Source organism: Siphateles boraxobius, unplaced genomic scaffold (assembly GCF_051911475.1).
Source record: "Siphateles boraxobius isolate OS27281-9 unplaced genomic scaffold, OSU_SipBor_1 25, whole genome shotgun sequence".
In the NCBI taxonomy this organism is placed as follows: domain Eukaryota; kingdom Metazoa; phylum Chordata; class Actinopteri; order Cypriniformes; family Leuciscidae; genus Siphateles; species Siphateles boraxobius.
Genome location: NW_027508866.1, coordinates 15,741,984 through 15,769,731, shown reverse-complemented (window position 1 = coordinate 15,769,731; position 27,748 = coordinate 15,741,984). Strand labels below are relative to the sequence as shown.

Sequence of the window (27,748 nt, the reverse complement as noted above, 5' to 3'; positions counted from 1 at the left end):
CAAAGAGACAGAATTCCACATATCCCACACTAGTATGCTATGGAAATTTCACACATCATGGAGTCATTCACAGATGCCTTTATTTCTCTGTATAAAATGACAATGGGCCAGACAAATAGTAGGCAAACATGCAAGTTCATGGGCACAGATATATCTATATACAAATTAGCATTTAAAACCTGTCTTGAATACTTCAAATTAAATTGAGACATACAGTAATGGCACACTCGCAGGCGGCCCACATCCTGTTATAGCATTCAATACAATCAATCAAAATGTTCATTCACATGCTAGGTGCAAAACAGTGTTTCTAGAGAGTCCCTGTGGAGTGCTTGAGGACTAATGGAACAATGCTGGAAAAAGAGCAAGGATCATTCTGCACTTCATGCTGCGCTCTAGATGACATTCTCAAACAGCTGCATGGAGCTCATAATGTTCTCGTCCTAGTAAAAGAGAAAAAGCGTCAGTCGCAGATTGTTGCTGACAGCTTCATGTTAGAAAGAGTTTAGAAAATGTCTAGCTGTCAGTGAAAGCCTCCGTATCAACGTAAATCAGTGTAATGTTGACATTTATCTGACATTAACTCTGATGCTTCTGTCAAAGCATGGTGAGGAACCGCAGATACTTCTAGACAGGACATGAAAACAAAGGGATTTCATGACAATTTTCCATCCTCTTATTAAACAGTCCGTTTGTTATTATTATTTTTTCTACTGGGCAAAATAATATTATATAGAAAAATATAATTTAATTAATATCAATGAGTCAAGCTGATTTATAATGTGGACAAATATGGGAGTTCCTATGGTCATATTTCAAATGAAAGTGCAAGCTGTTTTTGTAGCTTGGTGTTCGGTAAATTTCTTTAAGAAGATAATTGCAAACTTTCAAATATGGTGCTCTTCTACGGAAGCGTATTGCATTCACTTGAGGAAAAAAATCTGCTCTGTTTTTCTGAATTAATGAGTTAATTATCTCAGAATTACGAGATAATTTTTCATGAAAAAAAAGTTTTTGCTCTGTTTTTCTTAATTAATGACTTAGTTATCTCAAAATTATGAGATACTTTTATTGAAATAAAATGTATTTGCTCTGTTTTCCTGAATTATTGAGTTAATAATCTCAGAATTATGAGATCATTTTTCATAAATTTTTTTATTTTGTCCTGTTCTTCTGAATTAATGAGATCCCTCAAAATCCTGCCAGAAGCTTTATTTTAGCTGGATTGCATGGAAGTAAACATGTCCCGCCTTTCAAGTTTAATCCGGTTTTATTTTACTTTGGGTTTGAGACATTGGGAGATTAGGAAGCCCCTAAAGGGACGTGGTGGTGGAAAAATACTTAGGATGGGAGAAACCTTTTTTTTCAAATCTTTTGCGTTCCCTCACAAAACTTTTGCGTTCCCTCGCAAAGATATTTGCGTTCCCACGCAAAACCTGTTGTTAGCTCGGACAGACACTTCCTGTTTAATGTTCCGCTGGCAGTGCTTCAGAGATCCGTACGTTAATGGAGCGTTTCATAGTGTTTGAACTTGGACTCAAATATAAAGAAATGCGGTCAGTGCTTATAACTCAAGGAGTTCAGTGAAGTTGGCAATATATTCAAATATGCTATTCGAACTTCCCGGATTAATATTCTTGAGCTAAACGTTGTTAAAACACAAACGACACCTATTTACAATCACAGTAACCTAGACAACGAGCTCCGTAGGGATCTCATTAATACATTTTATTTCAAGAAAAAATGATCTCATAATTTTGAGATAAGTCATCAATTCAGAAAAACAGAGCAAAAACTTTTTTTTCATGAAAAATTATCTCGTAATTCTGAGATAATTAACTCATTAATTCAGAAAAACAGAGTAGATTTTTTTCTCTCAAGTTAATGCAATACGCTTCCGTACTCCTCTGTCATTTTTGACCAAGATATTTAAAATGTTTTTTTATTTTTTTTATTTTTTACTTAATCAGAATGGTACAAAAATTGGTAAATGTTTTGGCACTTGCTATATGAACACACAAAAAATCATGGACATGATTCGAAAAAGTTGGGCCTGAAAAAAAAAGTCACTTGTACTCCTCGTGGTAAAAAGGACCGCAATGGAAACGAATGGGAAACGAATTTCATCTAGTAATGAACAAACAAAACCTTACTGAAAGCTCATTTCTTGAAACATCAACCTCAAATTTGGAACACAAATTGTTTAGATTTATGGGTTTGATTTCCCTTGCACTTTTAGAGGGAAAACATGTTTTGGAAAATATATATTTCATTTAAAAATTAAAAATATTACTTTTGTGCACTTTTTACAACAATAAACTTAATATTCATAACTCTTTTTTAAAATAAAACTTTATTTCACTTATAAATAAAATCACAATAATCTGTCAAATGTCTTCTTTAAAAGGAGATCCAAATTTAAGGGGTCCAAAGTATTTAAAGAGGGTCATCAGATGCAAAATTCACCTTTATATGGTGTTTGCATATAAATGTATCTTTGCAGTGTGTGGACACAACCACCATACAATGAAAAAAAGTATAAACATTCTCAATAATCAGGCCGTCTGGATTTTCTGAGCACTATGATCATAATGCTCATGCTCCGCCCATGACCACTGACGGACTGCCCCATATTAGCATATTTTTGCCCTCAGCCATTCAACACGCCCCGCGGAGGAGAGGGGTGGGGTGAGCAGTTGCTCATTATCATTTAAAGAGACATGCACCGAAACGGGACGCTGTGAACAAAGCTGTTTTTGAGGAGGTAAAAAGGATGTTGTTTTACACAACCATTGAGGAATTTTAACCAAACTATATGACAAACTTTACATGAACACCCTAAAGAATCATACCAACTCGTGGAAAATGGGCATCCGATGACCCCTTTAAGATTTTTGACAGTTTAAGTTGGAAATTTCATTTTCAGGTCTACACTCAAAAAGTGGTTAACAGGTAATAAATGGATTGTAACTAACTACTTCATAAATATAATTTAGTACCATAAAATCCCCAACAAAATACAAAATATTAAATAAAAAAACATTATTGAACTAAAATAGAGTATGCTAATTTCACTGAAATAATAATGATTAAAATATTTGCTCATTTTTGACCACCACGCGAGGATCACCAGAGGGTCAAATATGAATAATATCAAAATATAAAACCAAGTGGCATGCTTTTGTAAAAAAATATAATAACAATTATTATTATTACTATGCATTTCGAGGAGCCTCACTTTGAGAGAAAGTCCATGAAAATTATGATTTAAAGGGTTCATAATATATATATATATATATATATATATATATATATATATATATATTTAAATTCCCTCTAAGGTTCTCTTACTGTATAATGTTAGTCCAGATTTTTGTGCCAAAACAATTCAGAATATAGTATTTCATGACCAGTATCCATCCTATTATTAAATAAACACTTGGACTGCTGATTTGCAAATGTGGGCGGCCCTATGTTAACCATTTCAAAAGTATTTCCGAATGAGCCCTTTTTGTACCTTGGTTTTCGATAAATGTCCTCTTTGGACTGGGGAGGAAGTTTTAAGCTCTACAAGTTAAAGTATATTTTCAAATAAGCAAACAATAAACTCTTCCACTTCAATAGATAAAAAAAAAAGTTAGATTTCTTATGATATGACCCCTTTTAAACCTGGCCTACCTTCTGACAGGTCTCTATGAACTCATCAATGGTTACAACTCCGTCTCTGTTCCGGTCCATTTTCTGTGAAGCAAAGGTGTTTTGAGAGTTTGGTCAAGCAGATGACCATTGGCTGAAATAACTTTCCGTGATGGGACTGCTAAAAGTTCAGTACCTGGAAGAATTTCTCCACGTGTTCAAATGCAGCATCATCTTTGACACTAGGAGAGGTGTGCCTGCCCATCATGTCATAGATGGACTTCATGATAGCCTGCATTTCCTGTAGAAAGTGCAGTTACAATAGCAAACACATATTTGTACTAGAGAAACAATGTGCAGTCTGTTAACACTTGTCTTTCATACCTCTCTGGTGATGTAGCCGTCTTTATTAATGTCATAGAGGTTAAAGGCCCACCTCAGTTTCTCTGTCACAGAACCTCGAAGCAGAACAGACAGGCCGATTACAAAGTCCTGCCAAAACACATGTTTAAAAAGAATTCAATTAAATATTCTCAGTTGTGTTGGTCTGTCGGACTCGGACTAACACTTGTGTTCTGTTGAGAACATAAGTAAAATAATATGAGCAATTCTGAAATTAATCTTTTTTTTCCTCTGGCCTAATCAAGATGTGTAGTAAGTAAGTAGACTTTATTAATCCCACACTGGGGACATTCAGGCAGATATATTATATAATTATATAATAATATAGACAGATATTATTGTTCATCTTTTGATGTACATGAATATAAAAAGTTGAATACAGTAGTATTAAAGAGCTGAAGTCTTTCAAATGACAAATAATTTTGTTTTAATAATATTTAATAGTATTTAATAATGTTCCTAACCTCAAAACGTATAGAGCCGTTTCGGTCCATGTCAAAAGCATTGAAGAGGAAATGTGCATATGTGGTGGCATCTGAAAAAAAAAGAAAAAAGAATGATAAACTATATTTCTGCCAAAATATTTGGATTTTAACTTCACAAAGTTTCGACACCTACTTATTCTTTATTATAACTTTTCCACATTAAAACATTGTCACCAACTATTATTTTTTTTAAATAAATAAATAAAAATGGTGATTTATACTATTAATAATATAACTATATATACTATATAACTGTTTAAAATCTATTTTTGATTAAACACAATTGAAAAAAATAATGAATGAATAGATTAAAATAAATCAAATGCTAATTCATTCTATTAATATTCTAACTAACTAACTACCTAATATATATATATATATATATATATATATATATATATATATATATATATACACACAATGTACAAATATTTTAAATTTTAAAAATAAAGTTAATGAATTAACAAATACATAGAAAAAAATGCTGATTAATACTAATTCAATTTTAAATGACATATTTTTAAATTTGTGCCATATTCATATTGGGTGAATTCACTTATTACATCACTTGTTCACTTATTAAGATTACATCCACATAATCAAACCAGAGTTGAAAATGCAACAATCACCCTACCTCCTTGAGGGAAGAACTGGGAATAGATCGATTTAAACGTTTCCTCATCCACCAATCCGCTGGGACACTCCTATTTAGAAACATAACAAGAATTTAAGGATACTTTCACTTGCAACTTAAACTGAAAGGAATAGTTCACCCTGAAATGAAAATTAAGTCATCATTTACTCACCCTGGTGTTGTTCTAATGCAGTTTGCCCTTTTTTCTTTTTTGGACCACAAAAGGAGAATTAAAAAAAAATGTATTTTGCTCACGCTCGTCCATATAAAAGAAATGTTGATTAACATCAAGCTTTTAAAAATAAGATGCGAAAATATCACTGAATGGTCCTATGCAACATGTGCCGTACATTCAATTTGTTCTGGTGGTAGTGCACGTCTTCTGTGTCCGTGAGACTCAACTAGCATCACAGTTCACTCAAACTTACCCAGAAAAAAAAGTGAAAAAAAGTAGTGAGAAATAAAGATGAAAAAATAAAATAAAAAATGACATGAAATACAATCCATGTCCCATCCGTTGTGTTCGTCACTACAAAAATGTATCGTGTTCACATCTGTCAACTGTCCTTCAGACTCTCATCAGACAAAGAGTTCCAGCCCAGACATATTCAACTCAGGGAAGAAAGTACACAGATACCTTTTTCGGGATTTCTAGGCGTTGTATTTCGCTTTTGGGTTCATCTTGATTTCTTGATTGAAAGTAAATGATGACTTCATTTTCATTTTAGGGTGAACAATCTCTTTAAGCTTCTTAAGCAGACTTACGTTTTTGAAGCCTCTGTAAAGCGACTGCAACTCCTTCCTAGTGAACTTGGTCTGAGCCTGGAGCTGCTCCAGGCCCTCTGGCTGATGTCGGACCATGGACAACTCCAGATCACTTTCAACGGTGTCTGTCAGAGAGAGAGAGAGCATGAGGAAGAGTGGGAAGAGGAGGGCCGTGGAGGAGGTGAGTGACTGATATCAGTTAGGTATGCACTGAAGGCAGGACGGATAAAGAACTGAACAAGTAAAGCGTTGAGTGCAGGTGAAAGGACAGCCACATATTTGGGGTTTAAAAGAAGAAGACAGAAATATGCCGCATTTACATTACATGGTTCAAGTGACTCAATTCTGATTTTTTCCTCCCATGTGTCATAGGTCGGATATGACCCTCGAACGTCTAAGCATGAAAAAAGCACATGGATTCCAATATTCTCAGAACGGTTTCAGGCCTCATTCACATGTGGAAATAAATCTGATATGAGTCGGACACGTGCATTTGCGTTTGCCATGTAAGCGGACAGATTGGATTTTCCCCTGTCTATGCGAGTCGTACATTGAAAAAGCGATGGTTGCGAATGACGTCAACTCAGGTGGACTAAACGTGATCACATGACTCTTTTCAATGGCACAATAGAGGAAGGCTCAACCGAATATTTTGCTGACCTATAAAGATGATGCGGAAAGAAAAAGCTTGTATTATCATTTTGCCTGCGTCCATTGCAAATCACCCCTTTTTTTTTCGTCGTTGTGTGCCTATTCTGGGTCAGTATGTCTACCTCGGGTTGTTTCGCCAAATGTATAGTGTTAAATGCAGATTTAAAAGAATATGCAAGCAGGTCATTAACAAAAAAAAAAAAATCTGATTTAGTCAACAAATTGAAATTGGGCACCAACACCAGCAGTGTAAATGCGGCCATAGACACTGTAAAGCACAGAAGAGGAGCTGTTGGGGAGACAGACGGGACAGAACGGGAGACCAGGAGGGATCAGTATCACAGATTCTCTACTGGTTTTGCTTCAGGGTTCAGATTTGCCAGATAGGAAATGTCCAATTATTGTACCAGAAGTTCAAAATCATCGCATTTGGAAGAAAATTATCGTACATGATGTAAACGAACGTGCAGAATACAGCTATTTATCCCAACATGTACAATGGATTGTTTGGTTTTGTCGACGGGGGGTGGGGTGGGGGTAGTGTTGACGTGCGGGCCGGGCGACACCGTGTGGAGCCTGTGTGTGTGTATACGTGCTTGCATGCAGGCAGGTGAGCCTGCGAAATGCTTCTGGGTCAGAGAGAGAAGCGGTAGGATGTGTGTTTGGACGAACGACTGAAAACTCTGAAATTATCGTACATTATGGGATTTTTTTCATTATTGATTGTACATCGTACAGAGGTCAAAATTATCGTACATCTGGCAACACTGTTCAGGGCTCAGATTTGTAATTGGACATCGAGTGGGGAACCAGCACCGAGTACCAAAATTGTTTAGCACAAATTCAAATACCCTTAAAATGAAACAATGAAATGTATCTCCCTTTAACATTATTACAGAAAAAAAATACTTTACATTCAATTTACAGTTAAGTATATTCTATGTGTACATTCATTGCATTGTATGTAATGTTTTTGACACTTAACTGCATGCTAAATAAAACTAAACAAATATGCTTATAGTTTGAATCTATATTAAATGCATTAAACTTTAAGTTCTAATTCTTAAGTACATCTTTATATGTGATTTCACAATTACTGTCTATTGTTTTTTTTAAATATGGTTAGTGTACTGCCAAATACTGACAATTATTTATGGCAAACTAAAATATTATTTAATGTAATTTCTACTGAAAATCATTTGTAATGTATTTAAATATATATATATTTAATTACACATTTGTAATCGTTAAGTAGCAATTTAGTACATTTAAAATGAATTAACTTTAAATGTAATATTGATTAACACATTACAGTTAAAATTATAAACAAGTACTTTACATGAGCTTTAGTATGTTAGTCAACACGCCAATGAAGTGTTCTTTTTTATAGCATGGCAAATGATTATTAAAACAATGATTTCAAATTCACTTTAAGGTAAAACTTTTAATTTGACATTACAAAGTGCACTTTCTAAAAGTGTACTTAAGTGTGCTAATAAACTAATAAAAGTGTGCTCCCTTTAAGTACACTTTAGAGACCTTTTATTTCATTACTATATTATCTGCAAGTACAGTTTGTTTTTAAATGCATTTAAGATTTGAAAGACATTCAAGTGCACATTCAAGACAATTGGATGCACACATATTTTTCGCAAGGGTAATATGAACTGTATAGGCCCAAACAGTATAAAAACCATAAACATGACATAAGATTAATAGATTTTTTTTGAATTTTGTAAATGCACAAATATGTTTTTTTGCATTTCAGCATTATCACTGTCTTCCCACAACCTTTGTTAGAACAAATCTGCAACCGACCATTTGAGAACTGCTGATCTATTTGACATTTACTCACCATCTATGAGGCATTCAAGAACATAAAGAAGGTAGGGAAGAGATTTAGAGAGGAAATAAAGAGAAAGCAATGGAAAAACAACACATTAGTTGGATTGTACCAAAACTGCATGACATTAAATTAATGTATTTCCTCATACTATGAATATAGCTGTCATGTTTTTCTCGGTCAATGTGCAGTTGTTCAATCTGTCAAAAATATCTTCTCCAGTTTCAGATTTAGAAGTTTCCACATGCATACCATTTTTTAGGTTATCTGACCAAAGAATTGTTTATAGACTAAAGCTGATGCAAATAGAACATTGATAAGACTAGCAACATATGAACAGAAGAAAAGTTATGTCAGTTAAAAACAAAAAGTGTTTTTTGTAACATGTAAATTAACATATTATTCAAGTTAAAAATATGAGTGTTTCAACTACCATTCAAAAGTTTGGTGTAATTAAGATTTTTTTCCTGAAAGAAATGATTGAGCAGGGGTGCATTTAATTGACCAAAAGTGACAGTAAATATATTTATAACATTCGAATCACAAAGAATATGAAGCAGCACAACTGTTTTCAACATTGATAATAATAAGAAATGTTTCTTGAGCAGCAAATCAGCATATTCTATAGAATGATTTCTGAAGGATCATGTGACACTGAGACTAGAGTAATGATGCTGAAAATTCAGCTTTGACATCACAGGAATATGTCACATTTTAAAATATATTAATAGACAAAAAAGTTAAACTATAATAATATTTCACGATATAACTGCTTTTACTGTATTTTTGATCAAATAAATGCAGCCGGATAGAATAAGACAGTTCTTTCATCATCAAAAAACAAACAAACAAAAAAACAACTTACCAACCCCATACATTTGAACATTAGAGTACACTTGTTACACCAATGCAATTAATTTTAAATAATCCGGTCAGGTATAAATAGCTCCTACTACACATTTACCCTTTTTTACAGTGAATTAGGGCCAACATCATAACCATACGGTGGTTCTTACCATCCAGCAGTGGATCCGTGACCCCAAACTGTTTGAGCACCATTATAAACATAAGAAGCACTACAGCAACTGCAAACAGCTCCATGCCCTGAATAACCATTGAAACTGCGATTAGCTATTCGATTGCTTTACGAAAATGAACAGAGGTCAAGAGGTCATGCTAGATGCCAATTGAACGATTTTAGGAAAAGCAACTCATCTTGTTTGATCAATGTTTCTTCAAACTACTTTGCTGCAACAAGTTCTTAAAGACTCCATTCCCGGAACAATTCTGAATTCCAGTAGACTCGCAGCTAATCACTGATGCACTAAGCTGTAAACAAACCACTAATGCAAACCGTACAGTCATGCCTGCACTACGGATCCTTTCAAATAATGTCCTTTTTAAAATAAATGCAGATTAAAGTCACTATGTTTGAAATTCCTCCACAACAACATCAACCGCATGGAAACCTCCCGCGGCTTTGGTCTCCACGGACTAGTGTGTCATGGTCCTCCTCGGACATTATACTCCTCATGGAGTACAGAAAGAGTCTGATCTCTAGACACAGACACTCCCTCTTCTCTCTCCATCTCTCTAGCAATAATGCACAATGATGAGCCAGCCATAATGCGAGTATGTTTACAAGCAGTTGAACTGGTGAATCATTCATTTACTTACATGACACAAAAATACAGAATTTAATCACAATATACCTGGACATACAAGAGGGGGGTTTTATTTTTGTAAAAGGGGTTTAAAAGGGGGGGTTTGTTTTGTGATAATGACAGGATGACTGTACATTATCCCACTTATTGCATGGCTACTTGCCAAAGAAAAAAAGAAATGTGATAAAGCAGTATGAAATATTGATTTCAGCTGGACTTATTTTACCATGTGAGAAGATAGAGACCACACAGTAACACGAGATACATGATGCTAGTACAAACATATAGGGAAATTGGTTCTTTAGTGAGAAACTGACAGTTTAGTGGACATTACACATGCAAGAATACATGACCACAGAAACAGAATTCAGTAAATGACCTTTCAAAATCAAGTATTCCAAAGCACCATATACTGTTTGATACTTATTATGAAGTTGTAAAAGTATGTCAAAAATGGAGACACCTAAAGTAAAAAGTAATTATAAAATATAGTAAGATTTAAATAAAACTAAAAGTAAGTAAATAAATAAAAGTAAACAGACAGACAAACAAATTGAGAGATAGATAGATAAAAAGAGATAGATATATTGACAGACAGAAAGACAGATAGATAGACACAGACAGGTACAGTAGATAGACAGATAGTCAGACTGATAAGACAGATAGATAGACACAGATAGACAGAAAGATAGATAGATACAGATAGATAGATACAGATAGACAGACAGATAGATAGATAGGTAGATACATATGGATCGATTGATAGATATAGATAGCCAGACTGATAGATACATAGATACTATCTATATAAACATATATATCATGACATTACTTCCTCAATCTGCGTCACTCAACATGCTCTTAAGTGTTTATGCATTAGCGGAAGGGCATTATGACTATTTTATGGGTCTTCCGTACGGAAACACGAAGTGAAAATCTTGACTGTGCATTTCTGTAGCGTTTGCAGTTCTCTTTCCTCATCACCGGCACAAACGCATGAAACCGGAAGCTTCGTGCCCATTCAAACTGAGGAGCAGAGTGAACACTGAATGTTTTGAAGTCGACACAGCAAATTAAAAATGTGACATTCATACATGAGATGCTGAAGTCTAAGTGAAAGTCTGTGAAATGCATGGTTGAGGACTGTTTTGATTAAATGATATGGGTAGAAAACAACACTGAGCTCTAGTGATCTGTAACAGTGTTTTTTTCACTGATAGTACTCACACTGTAAACAATGTCAACAAGGCCTGCCCTGATTGGCCTGACGGGGGCGCTACAACGGTGAAAAATCAGAAATCGCTCAGAACTCCTTAACCATTAGGCGTAGGCTCAAGTGTCTTATACTATAACAAAATGCATAGCTTAGATTTGATCGTCGCCCAGCCAAAGTTTCAGGTATTTTTTTTTTTGTTTTTGAAAAAACAACTTTTGCGAACTAGCCCTAGTTTTTTGGCTCGATCGGAACCAAACAAGTGCAGCAAGATTATCTGGATTGTCAATAATTATCAAAAAGATGAAATTTCGACTCACAGTCTCTAAGGGCCACCAAATATTCAAAGTGGGAGGAGCACTTTTACTGAAATGGCTATAACTTGTCAACGGAATTTTATATTTTCAACCTTAATTCTAGATCATGTGAAAAATTCTAGGTCATGCGAAAAAGCATGTGGCGACTGGACACTTGGTGGCGCTATAACAAAAAAACCTAAAAATAGTTATGTCTATAACTATAAGTCTGATTGACTTGAAAATTGGCAACATTTTTTTTAACTACATGTTAAAAATGTTTAATACATTTACATTACATTTATTCATTTAGCAGACGCTTTTATCCAAAGCGACTTACAAATGAGAACAATAGAAGCAGTTAAACTAACAGTAGGACAACAATACGTAAGTGCTATGCCACTTCTCAGTTTAATTTAGCGCAGTTGTTTTTTGTTTTTTTTGTTGATAAAAATAGTAGAATAGAAGAGAAGAGAAAGTGTTACTATTACTAAATCAAGTGCTGCAGAAAAATATACGTCTTCAGCAGTTTCTTGAAAGTTGCTACGGACTCAGCAGCTCTGGTTGAGTTAGGCAGATCATTCCACCAACAGGGAACAGTCATGGTAAAGGTCCGAGAAAGAGATTTTGTGCCTCTTTGAGATGGTACTACATTCACTAGACAACAGACAACATTCGCTAGCAGAGCGCAGGTATCTGGATGGCACATAAGTCTGAAGTAATGAGTTTAGGTAAGAGGGAGTAGTGCCAGTGGTTGTTCTGTAACAAACAGTACCCCATGATTCCGGCCCAAAACATGACTCTGCCACCTCCTTGCTGGCGTCGCAGCCTTATTGGTACTTGGTGGCCATCTACCAACCATCCACTACTCCATCCATCTGGGCCATCCAGGGTTGCACGGCACTCATCAGTAAACAAGACTGTTTGAAAATTAGTCTTCATGTATTTCTGGGACCACTACAACCGTTTCCGCTTGTGAGTATTGGTTAGGGGTGGCCGAATAGTAGGTTTATGCACAACTGCAAACCGCTGGAGGATCCTACACCTTGAGGTTCGTGGGACTCCAGTGGTACCAGCAGCTTCAAATACCTGTTTGCTGCTTTGTAATGGCATTTTAGCAGCTGCTCTCTTAATCCGATGAATTTGTCTGGCAGTAACCTTCCTCATCATGCCTTTATCTGCACAAACCCGTCTGTGCTCTGAATCGGCCACAAATCTCTTCACAGTACGATGATCACGCTTAAGTTTTCGTGAAATATCTAATGTTTTCATACCTTGTCCAAGGCATTGCACTATTTGACGCTTTTCCGCAGCAGAGAGATCATTTTTCTTGCCCATATTGCTTGAAACCGGTTGCCTGCTTAATAATGTTCTTAATAATAATCCTTCTTTAGTAGTTTTCCTTTAATTGGGCTCACCTGCCAAACTAATTGTCACAGGTGTCTGAGATTGATTTCAGTGATCTAAAGAGCCCGGAGACACAATACCATCCATTAGTTTGATTTAAAAACCAAATATTTAATGTTTATGACAAATAATTCCAATTTGCATAATAATTTGGAACACTATGTATAAATGTATAAACACTTCACAGATGACTGCCTGCTGCGCTTGTGACAGGGTGCATGTTACTGAAAGAACGAGCAGAGAGAGCCGGTCCCGCACGCGCACACTCTCACCGTCTTCAAACTGTCTTGCTCTCCCTCTAATAGTGATCCTTGTCCGGTCTTTTAATTTGTCACTCTCCCTTTTTCTTCTTTTAATCTCCTCTGACAAAACCTTTGCCATCTTCCTTTTAGTTGTTGCTTCGGTCATGACAACAACATACAGACGGGTATCAAATGCTAGTTGGGCTCTCACGTTAGAATCTGAGGAAGTGGGGGGAGTGACGTATGCCGTAAAGCAGTCGAATTTTGTAGTTTTTTTGAAACCCGAAGTTACATAGTGCCAGTAAAAGCGATACAGACACTGTCAGGCTATGGCAGACGTGTCATACAACCTATTGTAAGTCGATGTACCATCACAAGGGTCTTGGAAATATATAATGAAGGTTGAAAAACTACATAGTGTTACTTTAATGCGAGCGGCAACTGGCAACCAGTGTAATTTTGTGAGGAGAGGAGTGACGTGTGCTCTCTTCGGCTCATTAAAGACCATTCTGGCTGCAGCATTCTGGATTAATTGTAGAGGTTTGACAGAGCAAGTTGGAAGACTAGCCAGGAGAGCATTACAATAGTCCAGTCTGGATAGAACAAGTGGTTGGACAAGGAGTTGTGTAGCATGCTCTGTAAGGAAGGGCCTGATCCTCCTAATGTTGTGCAAGGCAAATCTGGGGCCGGGACCACAAGTACCTCTGTCTTCGCAAGGTTTAGTTGAAGGATGACGGTCCTTCATCCAGCCAGAAATGTCTGTCAGGCAGGCTGAGATACGAGCAGCGACCACCGTATCGTCAGGCTGGAATGAAAGGTAGAGTTGCGTGTCATCAGCGTAGCAATGATAGGAAAAGCCATTTTTCTGAATCACAGATCCTAGTGATGTCATGTAGATGGAGAAGAGGAGTGGTCCAAGCACTGAGCCCTGAGGCACTCCAGTAGCTAGATGTTGGGTCTTAGATGCCACACCTCTCCACGACACCCTAAAGGACCTACCTGAGAGGTAAGACTCGGACCATTGGAGTGCAGTTCCCGAGATGCCCTTCATCTTTAGGATTGACAGGAGGATCTGGTGGTTAACTGTGTGAAAAGCAGCAGACAGATCCAGCAGGATGAGAACTGAGGATTTGGAAGCTGCTCTTGCCAGTCTCAGAGCTCAATTACTGAGAGCAGGGCAGTCTCAGTTGAGTGTCCGCTTTTGAAACCAGATTGATTGTTGTCCAAGAGGTTGTTCTGTGTAAGAAAGGAGGAGATCTGGTTGAAAACAACTCGTTCAAGTGTTTTCGCGACAAATGGAAGAAGAGATTCCGGTCTGTAACAAAAACTCGAAACATCACGAAAATAAGTGAGAACATGCGACATATGATTCTAAACAAGCACGCAAACTTTTATGGAGATCGGACCATAAGTGGTGCTATAACTGTTAAAAAGCTTTAGAAACCATATATTTCATGTGGTAAATTGCCTGTATTGGCTGTAAATGGTCTTTTCCATCTATAAAGTGGCTACATGCTAAATAAAACATAATACGTTTTTACACATGCTTGAACCCTGAAAATTTCTGCTCGCAGCTATATTATTTTTTATTTTACTTTTGAATGATAACTTCGGGGCTTTATTTCATAAAATATTGATCAATCAGCATATAATGTAATATCATGTAAGCCCTATAGTTTATACTAATATGAAAATAGTGCATCAGAATTGTAAGGGAAGATATACTAAACACTGATAACATGAAAAATGTTCCCCATTATAAACCCGAGTGCAGGAGGGCAAAGATGATAGCTGATGAGTTTGCACTTATTAATGCATGAGTTTAAATCGGACACAGGCATCAGTGAGACAGGGAAATCAATACATCAAGAGAGGACATGGCCTTTGGGGCCTGCCAGAAACTCCCTCTAAAATCTCTGTCTGCATGAAGTTAAAGTGCAAGATACTGTAAGAACAAGGACTGACATAGGACAGGAGGGAAATTATAAATTGTGTGACGCTATTTTAGAAATAGACATTTTATAACAATATAAAAGTCTTTAATGGCACTTCTGACCATGCAGGACTTATTTTGCCATTTGGAAACTGCTGTGTATGTTTTTTATAGGCAATGCATTATAGTATTCATGAGGGTGAATATTATCTCAGGGGAGTGTCTCCATATAAGTGATTAAAACTGAGCGCAGCTCTTAATTTAATGGCCTTGTTGCTGAAACAGCATTATGGTCTATGAGTATGATATATCAAACAGGGATTACTTATAGATGTCTTGAGTTCTTAGTTTGGTTTTGGTGGAGGGAACATTTTGCCTGCAATTATTTATGCAGCCTGAAAAGTTGTATCATCTCAAGATTTAGATGATATGTAAACGTGAGACATATATGCATATTAATATGCCTTGTATAAATCCAAAGCAAAACAGAAATGGATAGTTGTTAATAACGAAAAACTTCTCAACAGGAACTTCGAGATTACTTGAGAGATTTTATCATTATCCAATAATTCTCATCAGCATTTCTCTGTGGTTCTCTGGTAATACTGTATTAATAAATCACATTTCCTGCATTCAATAAGAAGTGTCAGCATATTGCATGGAGCACCTACATATTTCGCTGCGGAGAAATTCATAGAAAACTGTAAATAATATAAATGAGATGCGTCTAAAAACAAGGACAGATCTAGGTGAAAAAGAGCTTCAGTGACTGTATGGATTCAGTCCAATTAAGTTTTGAATATGGCTGGAATAGAATATCTTCAATGTGTCAATATCTTCTTGTAAATATTGCTGACCTGATTCTAAAGTTGTATATTTGCATACTAATACATACACACATTCTGTATGCTACTGTTCAAACATTTTTTGTCAAACTAAAAAAAAAGTTTTTTTTGGAAGTCGTCTCACTAGGGCTGCATTTATTTATTTATCAAAAACTACAGTAAAATCGGTAATATTATTTGAATATATTTTCTATTTGAATATATTTTAAAATGTAATTTATTCCTGTGATGCAAAGCTGAATTTTTAGCATCATTACTCTATTCTTCAGTGTCACATTATCCTTCAGAAATCTTTCTAATATTCTAATTTGCTGTTATAATAAGAATAATTTCTCATTATGATCAATGTTGAAAACACTTGTGCTGCTATATATCTTTTTGTGAAAACCATGATCTTTTTTTCAGGATTCTTTGATAAGTAAAAAGTTGAATATAACACCATTTATTTGAAATATAAATATTTTGTAGCATTATACATTTCGCTTATGACGAATTGAATGCGTCCTTGTTAAATAAATGTATTCATTTCTTTAAAAAAATCTTTGAATAGTAGGTTAGGGCACTTACTAACTTTGTTTAACTCCTAACCTGACATGATTTTATATAGTTTATATGGCATTTCAGTACACTCACTCACAGCCTCATAATCGTATTCATGAAGGCACGCATTGTATTCTTCAAAGGCATACTGCCATCTGTTGGGCTCACAATACAAAGTAGAGGAAAAAAAAATCAGTTCAGCTGGACTTTGACCACTTAGGATTCTGTTCTGGTTTCTTGCTCTGATCTGTTCTGAATTTTTGCCACCTCTGGCATCTCTTTTTTTCATGATCCAGAGTTTCATGTTTACCCATTCTTCAAACACACATTATTATTTTTCCTATAAAATCAGGTAGTATTCTTTCTAGTGGTGGCCCATCCGATGAGGCAGAGACTGAGCCTCCTCAAAAATGCATTTAAATTATTTGTAATATATATATATATATATATTTTTTTTTTTAATTTATTTTTTTCACCCAAAATGTGCTCAACAAACCTAAATGGGTAACCATAGGTTTAACTCCTAATTATATAAGATTCATTTTAATTATCCATGTCATAACATGTACATGGAAAATGATTGTGCTTATTTAATTAATTGGTTTTAGTGGATAATACCAAATGAGAAGTAGAGCTTCTCACTGCTCATAATCCTTTAACTTCACTAAGGAAGTAAGTCCTTCCTAAATGCTGGTTCACAAAAACATTTAATGATTATAATACTCTTCTTCAGGCTTTAATGAGAAAGTAGTTTTAACAACCTCATACTTCATTTCACTTGCACAAAGTTTAAAGACTGTCTGGACTGGAGTCCCAAATGGTTTGTTTCAATCATAGACTCAATAGGTTAAGCAGAATCACATTTCTGCATCTGATTCAGCAGTTTGATATTTTAGTCACTGGTCCAGGGAGCCAATAATAATAATAATAATAATAATAATAATAATAATAATAATAATAATAATAATAATAATAATAATAATAATAATAAAAAAATATACAAACGTACTTTGCCTTTTTATCTTTAAAAAATCTACATAACTAATATCTTATTTTAAATGCACACAAATTGACTGCAGAAATTACATAAAGAGAAGTGAGGAGTGAATGTTTTTTGTAAAGAGCCCAAACAGGGGCCAAAGGATTGTCTGAATATAGAAATAGAAACTTGACGAGACAACAGGCTGCTAAAAAATGCTGATGGGATGGTTGGTTTAAAGTGAACTGGGTCTCAGTCCCTCCAGATGTAGGCACACACTCACGCTACGTTGCTCACTTTCTACACACACACACAAGAGGTGCTCTGTCAATTATTTACACCGGATGTTGCAGCTCAGTCACATGTCGTCCCCTCATACCATCCCTGAGCAGTCTGACACAAGTTACCTATTAATAACCACACGAACCCTGGATATAACACTGACTAAAACATCTCAGAGTTATTAAAGATAATTAACTATAACATTAGAATATTCTTTATAGAGGGGCAGAAGTGGGAGAATCAGTGAAAGAAGATGAAAGCAAAATTAGAGGAGGATGGAGAGAGCGATGCTGTAAGAACAGGAAAATATGACATTAGATTGAGTGTCTAGTGAGGAAGAGTTGCTGAACAGTATTTCCTTCAGCAGATAGAGTTCACAGTACATAGTACATAGGTTATATAGTACATACTACTGTTCAAATGTTGTTGTTTTTAAAGAAATTAATACTTTTATTCAGAAAGGTCTATGGGTGTGTCTGAAATTACCCCCTATACCCTTAAATATGGCATTATTTGAGAGGACAGCCATTTGGAATGGTGTCCGAAACCATAGTGAGCATTATCGAATGCAGTCACTCAATCCCACAATGCACTCCAATAACGAGTGTACAACCGATGTAAGCTTAACCAGGGCTGCGTTCCAGTCCACTTTTAGACACGCACTTGTGAACCCTCTGGGGAATCCCTGCCGCCATTTTGAAGTGCGTTCAACTTCGTGAAGTTGGACGAAGGAAGTTTATATGGACAGACCGAGGGAGTGAGTCTATGGACAGATATGGACAGATTTTGACCGAGGGAGTGAGTCTACTTCATATGTACACTTCAGGCAGCTCTATATACCACAATGCAACAGGATTGTGACGTCAACGCATATTGCATTTAATTTACCCCAACACAAACAACTATGATATATTAATTATTTAAAAAAAAATAAACAACTCAAACGCACCTATATACATATAGAATGCTGTATTAAACAATTTCGTAAGGGAAAAAAAATAAATTATAAAATCAACCCCATAGTGGATTCTAAGTGATCAAGGGCTTAGGCACGTTCCGCCAGTAGTGGGGACTCATGCAACGTAAGCAATGATGTACATCCGAGTGAACGAGACAGAGGGAAGTTAGCGAGTGAAGGGCATGACAATTTTGGACTGGAACCAAGGGCGTAATCCATCAGCCGGAAGTTGAAGCCTCGCGGGAGCCGCCATTGTAGCAGACCATCACCTACTGTTAGCATTCCATTGACTCCCATTCATTTTGGCGTCACTTTGACAGCGAATAACTTTACATCTGAGGCGTTCAAAGACTTCATTTGTCCATTATATATTTCTAAATAATCACGACAATGTATAAAAGGCTTCATTACTTTGTATCTTACGTTATGGCCCCGTAGAAGCCGTTTTTGTTAAAAACAGGCTAACAATTGCGTCATAACCACGCGACTTTTTGTCGCACAATAGAGACATTACCGTATAGACAGGAGGAGAAGCTCGCAGGCAATCGGGGGGACGTCCCGTCAAGGGAGAAGCCCATAGATAATGAGTCCATTAAAGCAACGGGACAAAATATTTCAACAACGTTTTTGGGAATTGGAAATAATTCGGTATGTGGCAAGTGAATACATATGAAGTGATTAACGTTGGCAATTTTCACGCACAGCTACTAGAAAATTTACGTCTGTCTGACAGGTTGCTCACGTCATCAAGCTTAGTTTGAGTCCGTTTGAGTCTGCGCGTCAGGAACGGAAGTGCTAAAAAAATCGCTAAAAATGGGCTTCAACTGTCTCAACTGAGTTCCAATGAGATGGCTCTGTCCACTTCTTATACTGTCTATGACTGGAACGCAGCCCGGCTCAACGGCTAGAGAATACCCATAATGCACTGGGCGAATGAATTTCCGCGTCTGACCAGAAGAGGGCGCCGGCAGCGGAATCATTCATCCATCCATTTTCCAAAAAGCTGGTAGCTACAATGTGGGTACAGCGTAATATAATTCAGGTGTGAATTCCTTTTTAATTGATTATTAAATTGTTTTTTTTCAGGTTTATAGATAGTTTCCATGACAGAGGTCAAGATAAATCTTTTCATCTTACTTTGCTAAGTTTCAAATAATTATTAAACAGCAAGCTCAAACTAAACAAAAGCGGCAGCCCTTCCAACGCACTCAGTGTCTGAATTCGCTCACTCGTTTCCATTCACTCCCTCATGTGAACTATATTAGTGGAGTAATGTAGGGAACAGTGAATGAGGGTATAGGGGGTGATTTCCGACACAGCCTGTGTTTCACTCACTCCAGGATCACTCAGAGTGACATTTTGGACCACTGAGCAAGGAGCGTGAAATGTAAAACCTGGAGTGAAGCATAATATGCTACCTTCAAGTCATGTCTTAAATTATGCTATACATGAAGTAAGCACACTTACACACATCATACCACAAAGTCATTTTAACTCTGGGAACCTAAAAATGATTTTCTTAAATCTCAGATGTGTTTAATTTGTGGCAGTTAAAGAATTATGGCAGAAGCAAGTATTTACTATAGGCTTATAGTATATCTCTGAGGGTGCTTTCACACTTTGTTGCCTGGTCCGAACCAGAGTTCGATTTCTCCTCCTTCCCCCTTTCCTGGATTTTGTTCACATTATATTATTTGGGCCCGAACCATAGTGCGTTAACATCATCAAAGGAGCAGCTGTTTCGCCTGTTGCTTGGTAACGACGACACAGGAGAAGGCGGCAAAATGCATAGGGCTGCTCACCTCACGTTTATATTTTGTTTTTTTAACCTTTGGTTTTGTTTTCAAAGTGCCAGCACATTAAGGCAATTGCGTCTATCCGCTGCGAATTGTACTGCAAATGTTCTGAAGAATGTGGGTGTTCATTTCTGCTGAAGGCGAGCATAAATTAAATGATACATTCTCTCTGTTTGCAGTGAGTCAGTCACGCTTTTCAGGAAAGTGAATGAGACGCACACAAACACAGTTTTGTCGAATCATAGGTCATCAATAGCGGTTCACTTCTATGATTCAGTACGATTGCGTTCAGCAGCGAACCGTACTGGAGATTACATGAACCGTTCCCTAGACCACCCTTTTTAATTCAGTCTCGGGTGTATGGTTCACAGCTGCGTATAATATGTTATGAATGCTAAATTAAACATCTCCTTTGTAATTAATTTGTTCCCTCCACTCCTCCATCTGGATATTGGCTAGTGTTATTTTCTGGGTTTGTAAGTGTCATACTTGAGCCTTGGGGCGTTGTACTGGCGATGATCCATTTGACCAGACAGCATTTCATGAGAGACTTGCGGGAGATGCGCGGCTTCTGCCACTTCCCATCGCTCTCCTTCTGCCCGCTGGGGTCCCCATCCCGCCCGTTGGCGTCAGGCAGCAGATCTCCATCGACGCCCTTCTGTCCACCTGCCTGGAGGACAACGACAATGAGAAAACACATTAAAAGAACCCAGATCTTAAAAGCATGTGAAGAAGGTTGGCGCAGAATACTATCTTTTTGAATGTGGTGTTGTTACAACCTTCAACGTCTGATAAAACGTCTGATAAAAGAGATAAAAAGATAAAATAAGTAAAAATATAAACGAAAGAGTGAGGAAAGCGTCTAAGGAATAGCAGCTTTAATGAAAAAATATTAAACTCGCCTTAAAAAAAGCACACATCAGTGAGAATTCGTCTATGTGTGCAAACTATTGTTTGTATTGAATGGCGTTAGGAATCCTGTGAGGGTCCTCACTTTTTTTCTTGTTTCTTATTTGCATGAAAAGACAGTAAGATTTGCTATGAACATTTAGAGAATCGCTAAATTATTCAAGCTCCCTAAAAACAGCATCAATAAAACATCTTGGGGGACATAATTTTTGAAGGCCAGCATGTTTTAAATATTGCCAGGAAGGAGAATTCATAGCACACTGAAAGAACTATAAAGAACATTTTTAATTCTTCAAGTACACACAATTCAAGCACTTACTGTAAAAGTTTTAAATACCTACAAGCACTAATTTGCTTGGCGACACATCTGCTCTGACAGGCAGTGGTGAGTGTTACATAATCACACCGGCAAATTCATTGCAGAGTGCCAGACTGTTTCCTTCCTTGACTGTATTTGTGTGTTTAAAGCTGTGATTTGGTTGATAACAATGCTCGCTGTCGTGTAGGCATGTGTGTATTTGTGCTGGACTGTCATGTTGTCACCTAGAGACCTTGGCACCTGCTGCATTATTGACATGACTGTAGCGAGTCAGTCAAGTGTAACATGTATGGTAATTTATGTCAGCATAGCAGGCTCCAATTAATCTCTGGCTTGACCACTGTGACTGCTCAACCTGTCCCAAACAACCGCATATGGCACCTTCAGCACAAACAGTTCTCAACATCCCCACGGAACACAAGAGTAGCTGCATTAGTGGCCCTGCAATGGTACAAGAGAATACAGAGCTACAAGTGATTTTAGTAAGGGCGATTCTTGCTCAAGGGTTGCAGATTTATTGTTGCCATTCTAGCAACAACTTCATGACCTTTAATTCTGTCAGGATCATGGTCAAAGATGATTGACAATTAACATACAGTTTGGATTGGCGGTATGGTTCTGTTCTGGGCAAGAACTCCAAGGGAGAGCAGCAGTAACCCCCCTTTACACCGTGTCCTAACTACACGTGACGCAATGCCGCGATAAAAGGTATCTTTTCTATGTTAATCAGAGTTTTCGTCCTAACCAGCCGCGACGGCGAGGATTCTATTTTAGAAACGGTTACTATTTTTCTGCGACGTCACGGCTGGAACAACAAACACAAGTGTGGGAATGATAATCTCAGGTACGCTTTATGTGCTTTAATAAATGTTAAAAGCATGTAATGTGACTTTTAATATCATTTAGTGCTCCCAGCTTTGTAGCTGTAAAAGCAACAATGGATATTCACCTCAGATCTTGAAATTAAACAAATGGAAACAAGAACGTTCAAACTGAGAACAAACAAGTGTAATCTTTGACAAAGATTGTTTTAATAACTCAGTAACCTATGTACTTGAATAATGTTTAAGTGGTGTAATATTTGTAAATTTGATTATGTAGCCTACTTATTATGTAGCCTACTCTACTTTTTTGCGCGTGTCATCAATGGCCCTGTCCCAAATGCCACACTCCGGACTTGTGGACTTCCTCAGAGTCCACATTTTGGTGACGTCATGTAGTGCAGACCTATAGGGCCCTTGGCGCGAGTCCATGAGGGCGCATTGAGAGGTATTTTTGGGACAGACTCGATAGTCACACCGGAAATAAGAAGACGGTCTGGTTGTTGTTATGGACAGAAGCTGCAGGTTCGGGGGAAATATGCTGCCTATTGTTGTTGTTGTTACATATGACTCAGTAAAGCCCTGACATTCGGTTCTATTTATTTAATGAATCATAATGCGATCGTTTTATTCAGTGCACTGTTATTAGCCTATGTTTGAGACATCAACCATTGGTCGATGACCATAATGTTTGTATAAACTTGTATGACCTGGTCATAAAAACCGTAATGATACTTACACTTAAATATTTTCTTCTCAGACAATTTAACAACTGTCCGTGAGCGAAATATCCTCCCATACGTTGTCTGAATGGCCTTTCGGAAAAATTCCTGGGTAGTTAAAGTGTGTGGAGCCTGTATCCATGCGGGCTTCGTGGACGACCGCTTCAGGGGTACAAAGGGGGCGCTGCTGAGCACACTTCAGAGCGTTAAAATGATGAATGGGACAGCCTACGGACTCGTATATTCAGCGAGTATGAGCAATTTAAGTCCACGAGACCGAAAGCCCACATGAAGTGCGCCATTTGGGACAGGGCCAAAATTACTCTCTGGTGCTGTGCACTTGTCACGAGACTCCGCCCACATGCTGTGCTGATTGGCTGTGGGTTTTGACTGATTTTGATGCATCTCGCAGTCGCGTCACGTCTAGTGTTGACAGACACATTATTTGTCACTGAAATCTTAATGCATCGCGTCTGGTTAGGACACGGTGGGTAACAGAACAGAACTAACATAAAGGTATTGCAGTGGGACAATGGGACTAATGCTATTATTAGCAAGGTAACAAGATCACCAGTTCAAGATATTAAATTCATAAGCACCGAACACTTCTCTTTAAATGTAACAAGACTTAATTGAACTATTCTAATTCACAGAAACTAATATCTAACACATTCATTCACACATTCACACAAGTTGCAGAAAGAAAGAAAGTGAGGAAATAATTAGTTTTAAAAGAGTGAAATTATGAAATCCCAAGTTTCAAGCAATATATTCACTTTATAAGACCTAACCTGAATGAGCCATTAATAATTGATTTAACCATTATATCAATTATTAGGTGGGCTAATTCAATTTTATATCAATGCACCAGTTTGCTAGAATCTTGAGGTGTTACTTGCTTTTGTTGTTTGTGTCTGATGGGGATTCCCTTCGGTGTTGTCCTTGCTGAAAAGGGGTTTCCCAGGTTAGTTGATTCTCTGGAGGACTTTTTGCATCTAGAGTTAGTCTTGGGCAGCCAATCAGTTGGTGTGTTGGAAGATGAATGGAGTGGAGACTCGTGGCTGAAGTTTTAGGCGAGCAAAGACTATAGAGTTCGTTGACTGAATTTGCGCCAAAACTTAACTTTAAAAAATGAGACTCTCAACGGAAAAGAAAAGAAACCAAGTAAAGAAAGAAAAGAAAAATAAGTGAGACGAGAGTAGTTAGATGGCTTGCATGATGTTGTTTTAGGCTCTAACCTAACACATTTTTATTAGTCTTAACCCGTAGTCTTATCCTAATGCTTTGTTCATGTCTTGAGTTTTTAAAATAAGATGTTTGTCCAACCATTGAAGGAGTTCTGACCAATGAGACATTGTCTTTAGTTTAGTCTTTAGTTCATCCAGTAACAGTCCAGAGCAAAAAATCTGGGTTTATTTTAGAGCAGCATCCGAACAGATTATAGAGCAACACTAACTGAGCCGATTTCAGAGCCGCATTAGGTGAGGGTTTAGCATTATCTAGAACAGATGTAACAGAGAAACAACTGCAGCACTAGTTGTGCAACAGCTTAAATGAGGAGGGTGAACCAACTCCAGGGTAAAGCTAGATGCGGTTCCTGCTCAAAAACACATTTAAATAGAATGTCATGAAATTGTTACATGTCGTCCATCAACAACTTACACATCTCCTGTTCTGCTAATTGTTTATTTAGCCTACATAATGTCTTCACTTTTTTGTTACAAGTTAAATTATAACAAGAGGATTTTGGCAGATCTCAGCACTGGACACAAACTCTAGTGTTTTGAGCGGTGAGGGGATTCTAACTTAAACACGTCTGATTAGCCATTGTGTTCAAGAAATCATCAGATATGTTTGTGATTGGCTACATTGCTCAATGCTGCAAAAATACGTTGAAAATAGAAAAACGTATATATTTATATTAATTTCGAAGCTATCAAGAGCACAATCACCAAATCTGTTTATCGTTTTTTTTTATGAGAGTATTCGCGAGAGTGCAGAATTCAGAGTTCAGCTCTCGCACTGAACAAAACTCCAGTGTTTCAGCGATTACTAATCTTAACGCCTCTGATTGGCCATTGCATCTCAACAGATTGTGTGTGATTGGTTATAGTGGGCAATGCTGTAAAACATGCAAAAATTATAATAAAACACAAGCAGATCTTATGCAATCGACACTTTATTTAATTTTAATTTTCACTATTACTAGATTTTTAATTTTTGACCCATGGCCAGGAGAAGGCTAAGCCTTCCTCAGCCTTACACACGCTCTGCCTATGAGCTCAACATCTCTGAGTTTATTCTAGAGCACCATAAATCCGAACAGTTTATTGAGCAACTATCAGCTAAGCAGAGCAGAAGATTGTAGAGCAGCTGATATGGATCAAAACTAGCTGAGTTAATTATATAGTAAACTATATGAGCTGAAAATAATTAGAGAACCAATAACACCAACTTCAGTTTATAGGGTAAAAAAAAAAACCACACACACACAAAAAAAAAAACCTTCCAAAATAACTAACAACACTGGCAGATTGTCCGTTACATACAAGCTTTTCAACCCTTTTTTTTATGACTTTCCAAAAAAAAAAAAAATCCATTAATATATGAGAAACCATGGTTAGGCCCTGTGGTTCAAAAAGCTAAAATTGTTCTTTCTTACACTTATAAAATGTGCTTGTTCACAATATTAATCCCAACAGTTACACAAATGTATTCAGTCCTCTTGTTCTCTGCCCACCCAATAATGTTGCCTTTGGGCTGTACTTTGGGTTTTTCTTGTGAAAGATTCTCAGAGACCAGAGTAAGAAATTTTCCTGTCTAGAATTTGGCAAAATGTTCACTGAATTATTAAACACAACTTAAAGCTATGGTGTTTGAATTTTAAAACAGTCTGCCTGCCAGCATGAAGAGGCAACATTACATCAATTCAAACTGAGGCGGGCCCCCTAGTGAAGGTATCTCATTTTTCAGGAACCCAAGAAGAAACTAATCTCCTATTATGATCAGAGAGATGAGAATGCCATGCAGTTGACCAAGATGAGCCAAGTATACTTTCTATGCTGTGTGCGTAAGTGACAGTCATGAACACACTACACTGTTCCTTTGCCAGTGATTACATAAGCCAACACTGATGTTGTCATAGGTCATCAATGTCTGTTTTTTTTCTTGTCTTGGAAATCTATGTTTAAGTGGATAAGAAAGTGTGCTGTGCAACTATAAATATCACCAGTGTAGTTGGAATATGCAATGTTATAATGTAAAATAATAAAAGAAAATGAAATAAAAAGAATAAAAAGAAAATCCTTATAGTCATTGACTGACCTAAAAAACTATAATTAGAAATTTGGTATGGATATTGAAATATTTATTTTTGTCCATTTTACCCATTTCATCCAAAAGCTCTTATATTACGTTAGGCAAAGGACACGAAGGGCATGATATCAAATTCCTGACACAAGCTGTTCTAAAGTAGTCTAAAAAAGGCACATTGTTACATTAATCAGATTACTGGTTATAAAAGTCACTATCCAACAAACCTTGTAGATGAAAATGGTTTAAAACTCTCAAGACAATTTAATACACTTTAAATCTCTCTCTCTCTAAACTGTATATTCTGTCCCCTAAACCTACCCATCACAGATAATGTTCTGCCTTTTTTTACATTTATAAAAAAAAAAAAACCAAGTTAGTATCTATATTAATCCATTTAATTTCCCTCGAATGTACATGATCTCAAGTTTTACTAACCTTGTGTGGTGGACATTTGGTCCCCACAATGTAATATAAACCTGCACACACACAGGCGCACACTGCAGTCTCCACTGCTTGGTATGAATAACCAGCCTTTAGAAAATTCTTACAAAGTCTGATTGAAGACAGTGTTAGAAAGCATGCCATTGATAGAAAGTTAAATAGGAAACAACCTTCAACAAATGTTATCTATTTCACTTACACAAGCAATAAATTAGACATGTAATCTAAATGTGTAGAAAACCCCCAATTTTATTTTCAAATACGCGGATTGGATTAAAGTTTCTAAACAATTCAAATTGACAGGCATGGAAAGATAAATAGCCAAGATAGTATAGGGCCAAGATCTTTGCGTTTAAAAAACGTTTACCAGAACACGTTTATTTCTATTTATAGCCTATGACTTAAAACAACTTTTATCAGTTGGAGACCAAATAATGATACTATTAACAGATACATACATTTTCTTTGCCTTCGTCTCAGGTACAGCATCTTACCTGCATGTTGTTCAGGTTGTCTGTTTTGATGATTAAATGAATGAAGGTGCAAGGATCCTTAGATGTTCACGCGAAGACATTTGCTATTCGCTTTGATGGCTCTATAGATGTGAAAACAGAAGAATATCCTGCTCGACCTCTAGTGACAGAAAGGAT

At 36.8% G+C, this 27,748-nt stretch overlaps 1 protein-coding gene across 4 annotated transcripts; it reads right to left on the bottom strand.

Annotated features, from left to right (window-relative positions):
* Positions 1 to 58: 58 nt before the first annotated feature.
* On the bottom strand, positions 59 to 27,748 carry kcnip3b (Kv channel interacting protein 3b, calsenilin). Of its 4 annotated transcripts, none has more exons than XM_077242900.1 (9): positions 27,593 to 27,748; positions 21,061 to 21,241; positions 5,923 to 6,047; positions 5,158 to 5,227; positions 4,503 to 4,573; positions 4,021 to 4,128; positions 3,833 to 3,937; positions 3,679 to 3,741; positions 59 to 443 (listed from the first exon to the last, which is right to left on the bottom strand). In XM_077242900.1, exons 1-9 carry the CDS (start codon positions 27,596 to 27,598, stop codon positions 396 to 398), a joined length of 777 nt encoding a protein of 258 aa, XP_077099015.1. In that variant the 5' UTR covers positions 27,599 to 27,748; the 3' UTR covers positions 59 to 395. The 4 variants fall into 4 exon arrangements, with proteins under 4 accessions (XP_077099015.1, XP_077099017.1, XP_077099016.1 ...); XM_077242902.1 differs by lacking the exon at positions 27,593 to 27,748 and adding an exon at positions 24,238 to 24,361 and having other exon boundaries at positions 21,061 to 21,237; XM_077242901.1 differs by lacking the exons at positions 21,061 to 21,241; positions 27,593 to 27,748 and adding an exon at positions 9,433 to 10,400.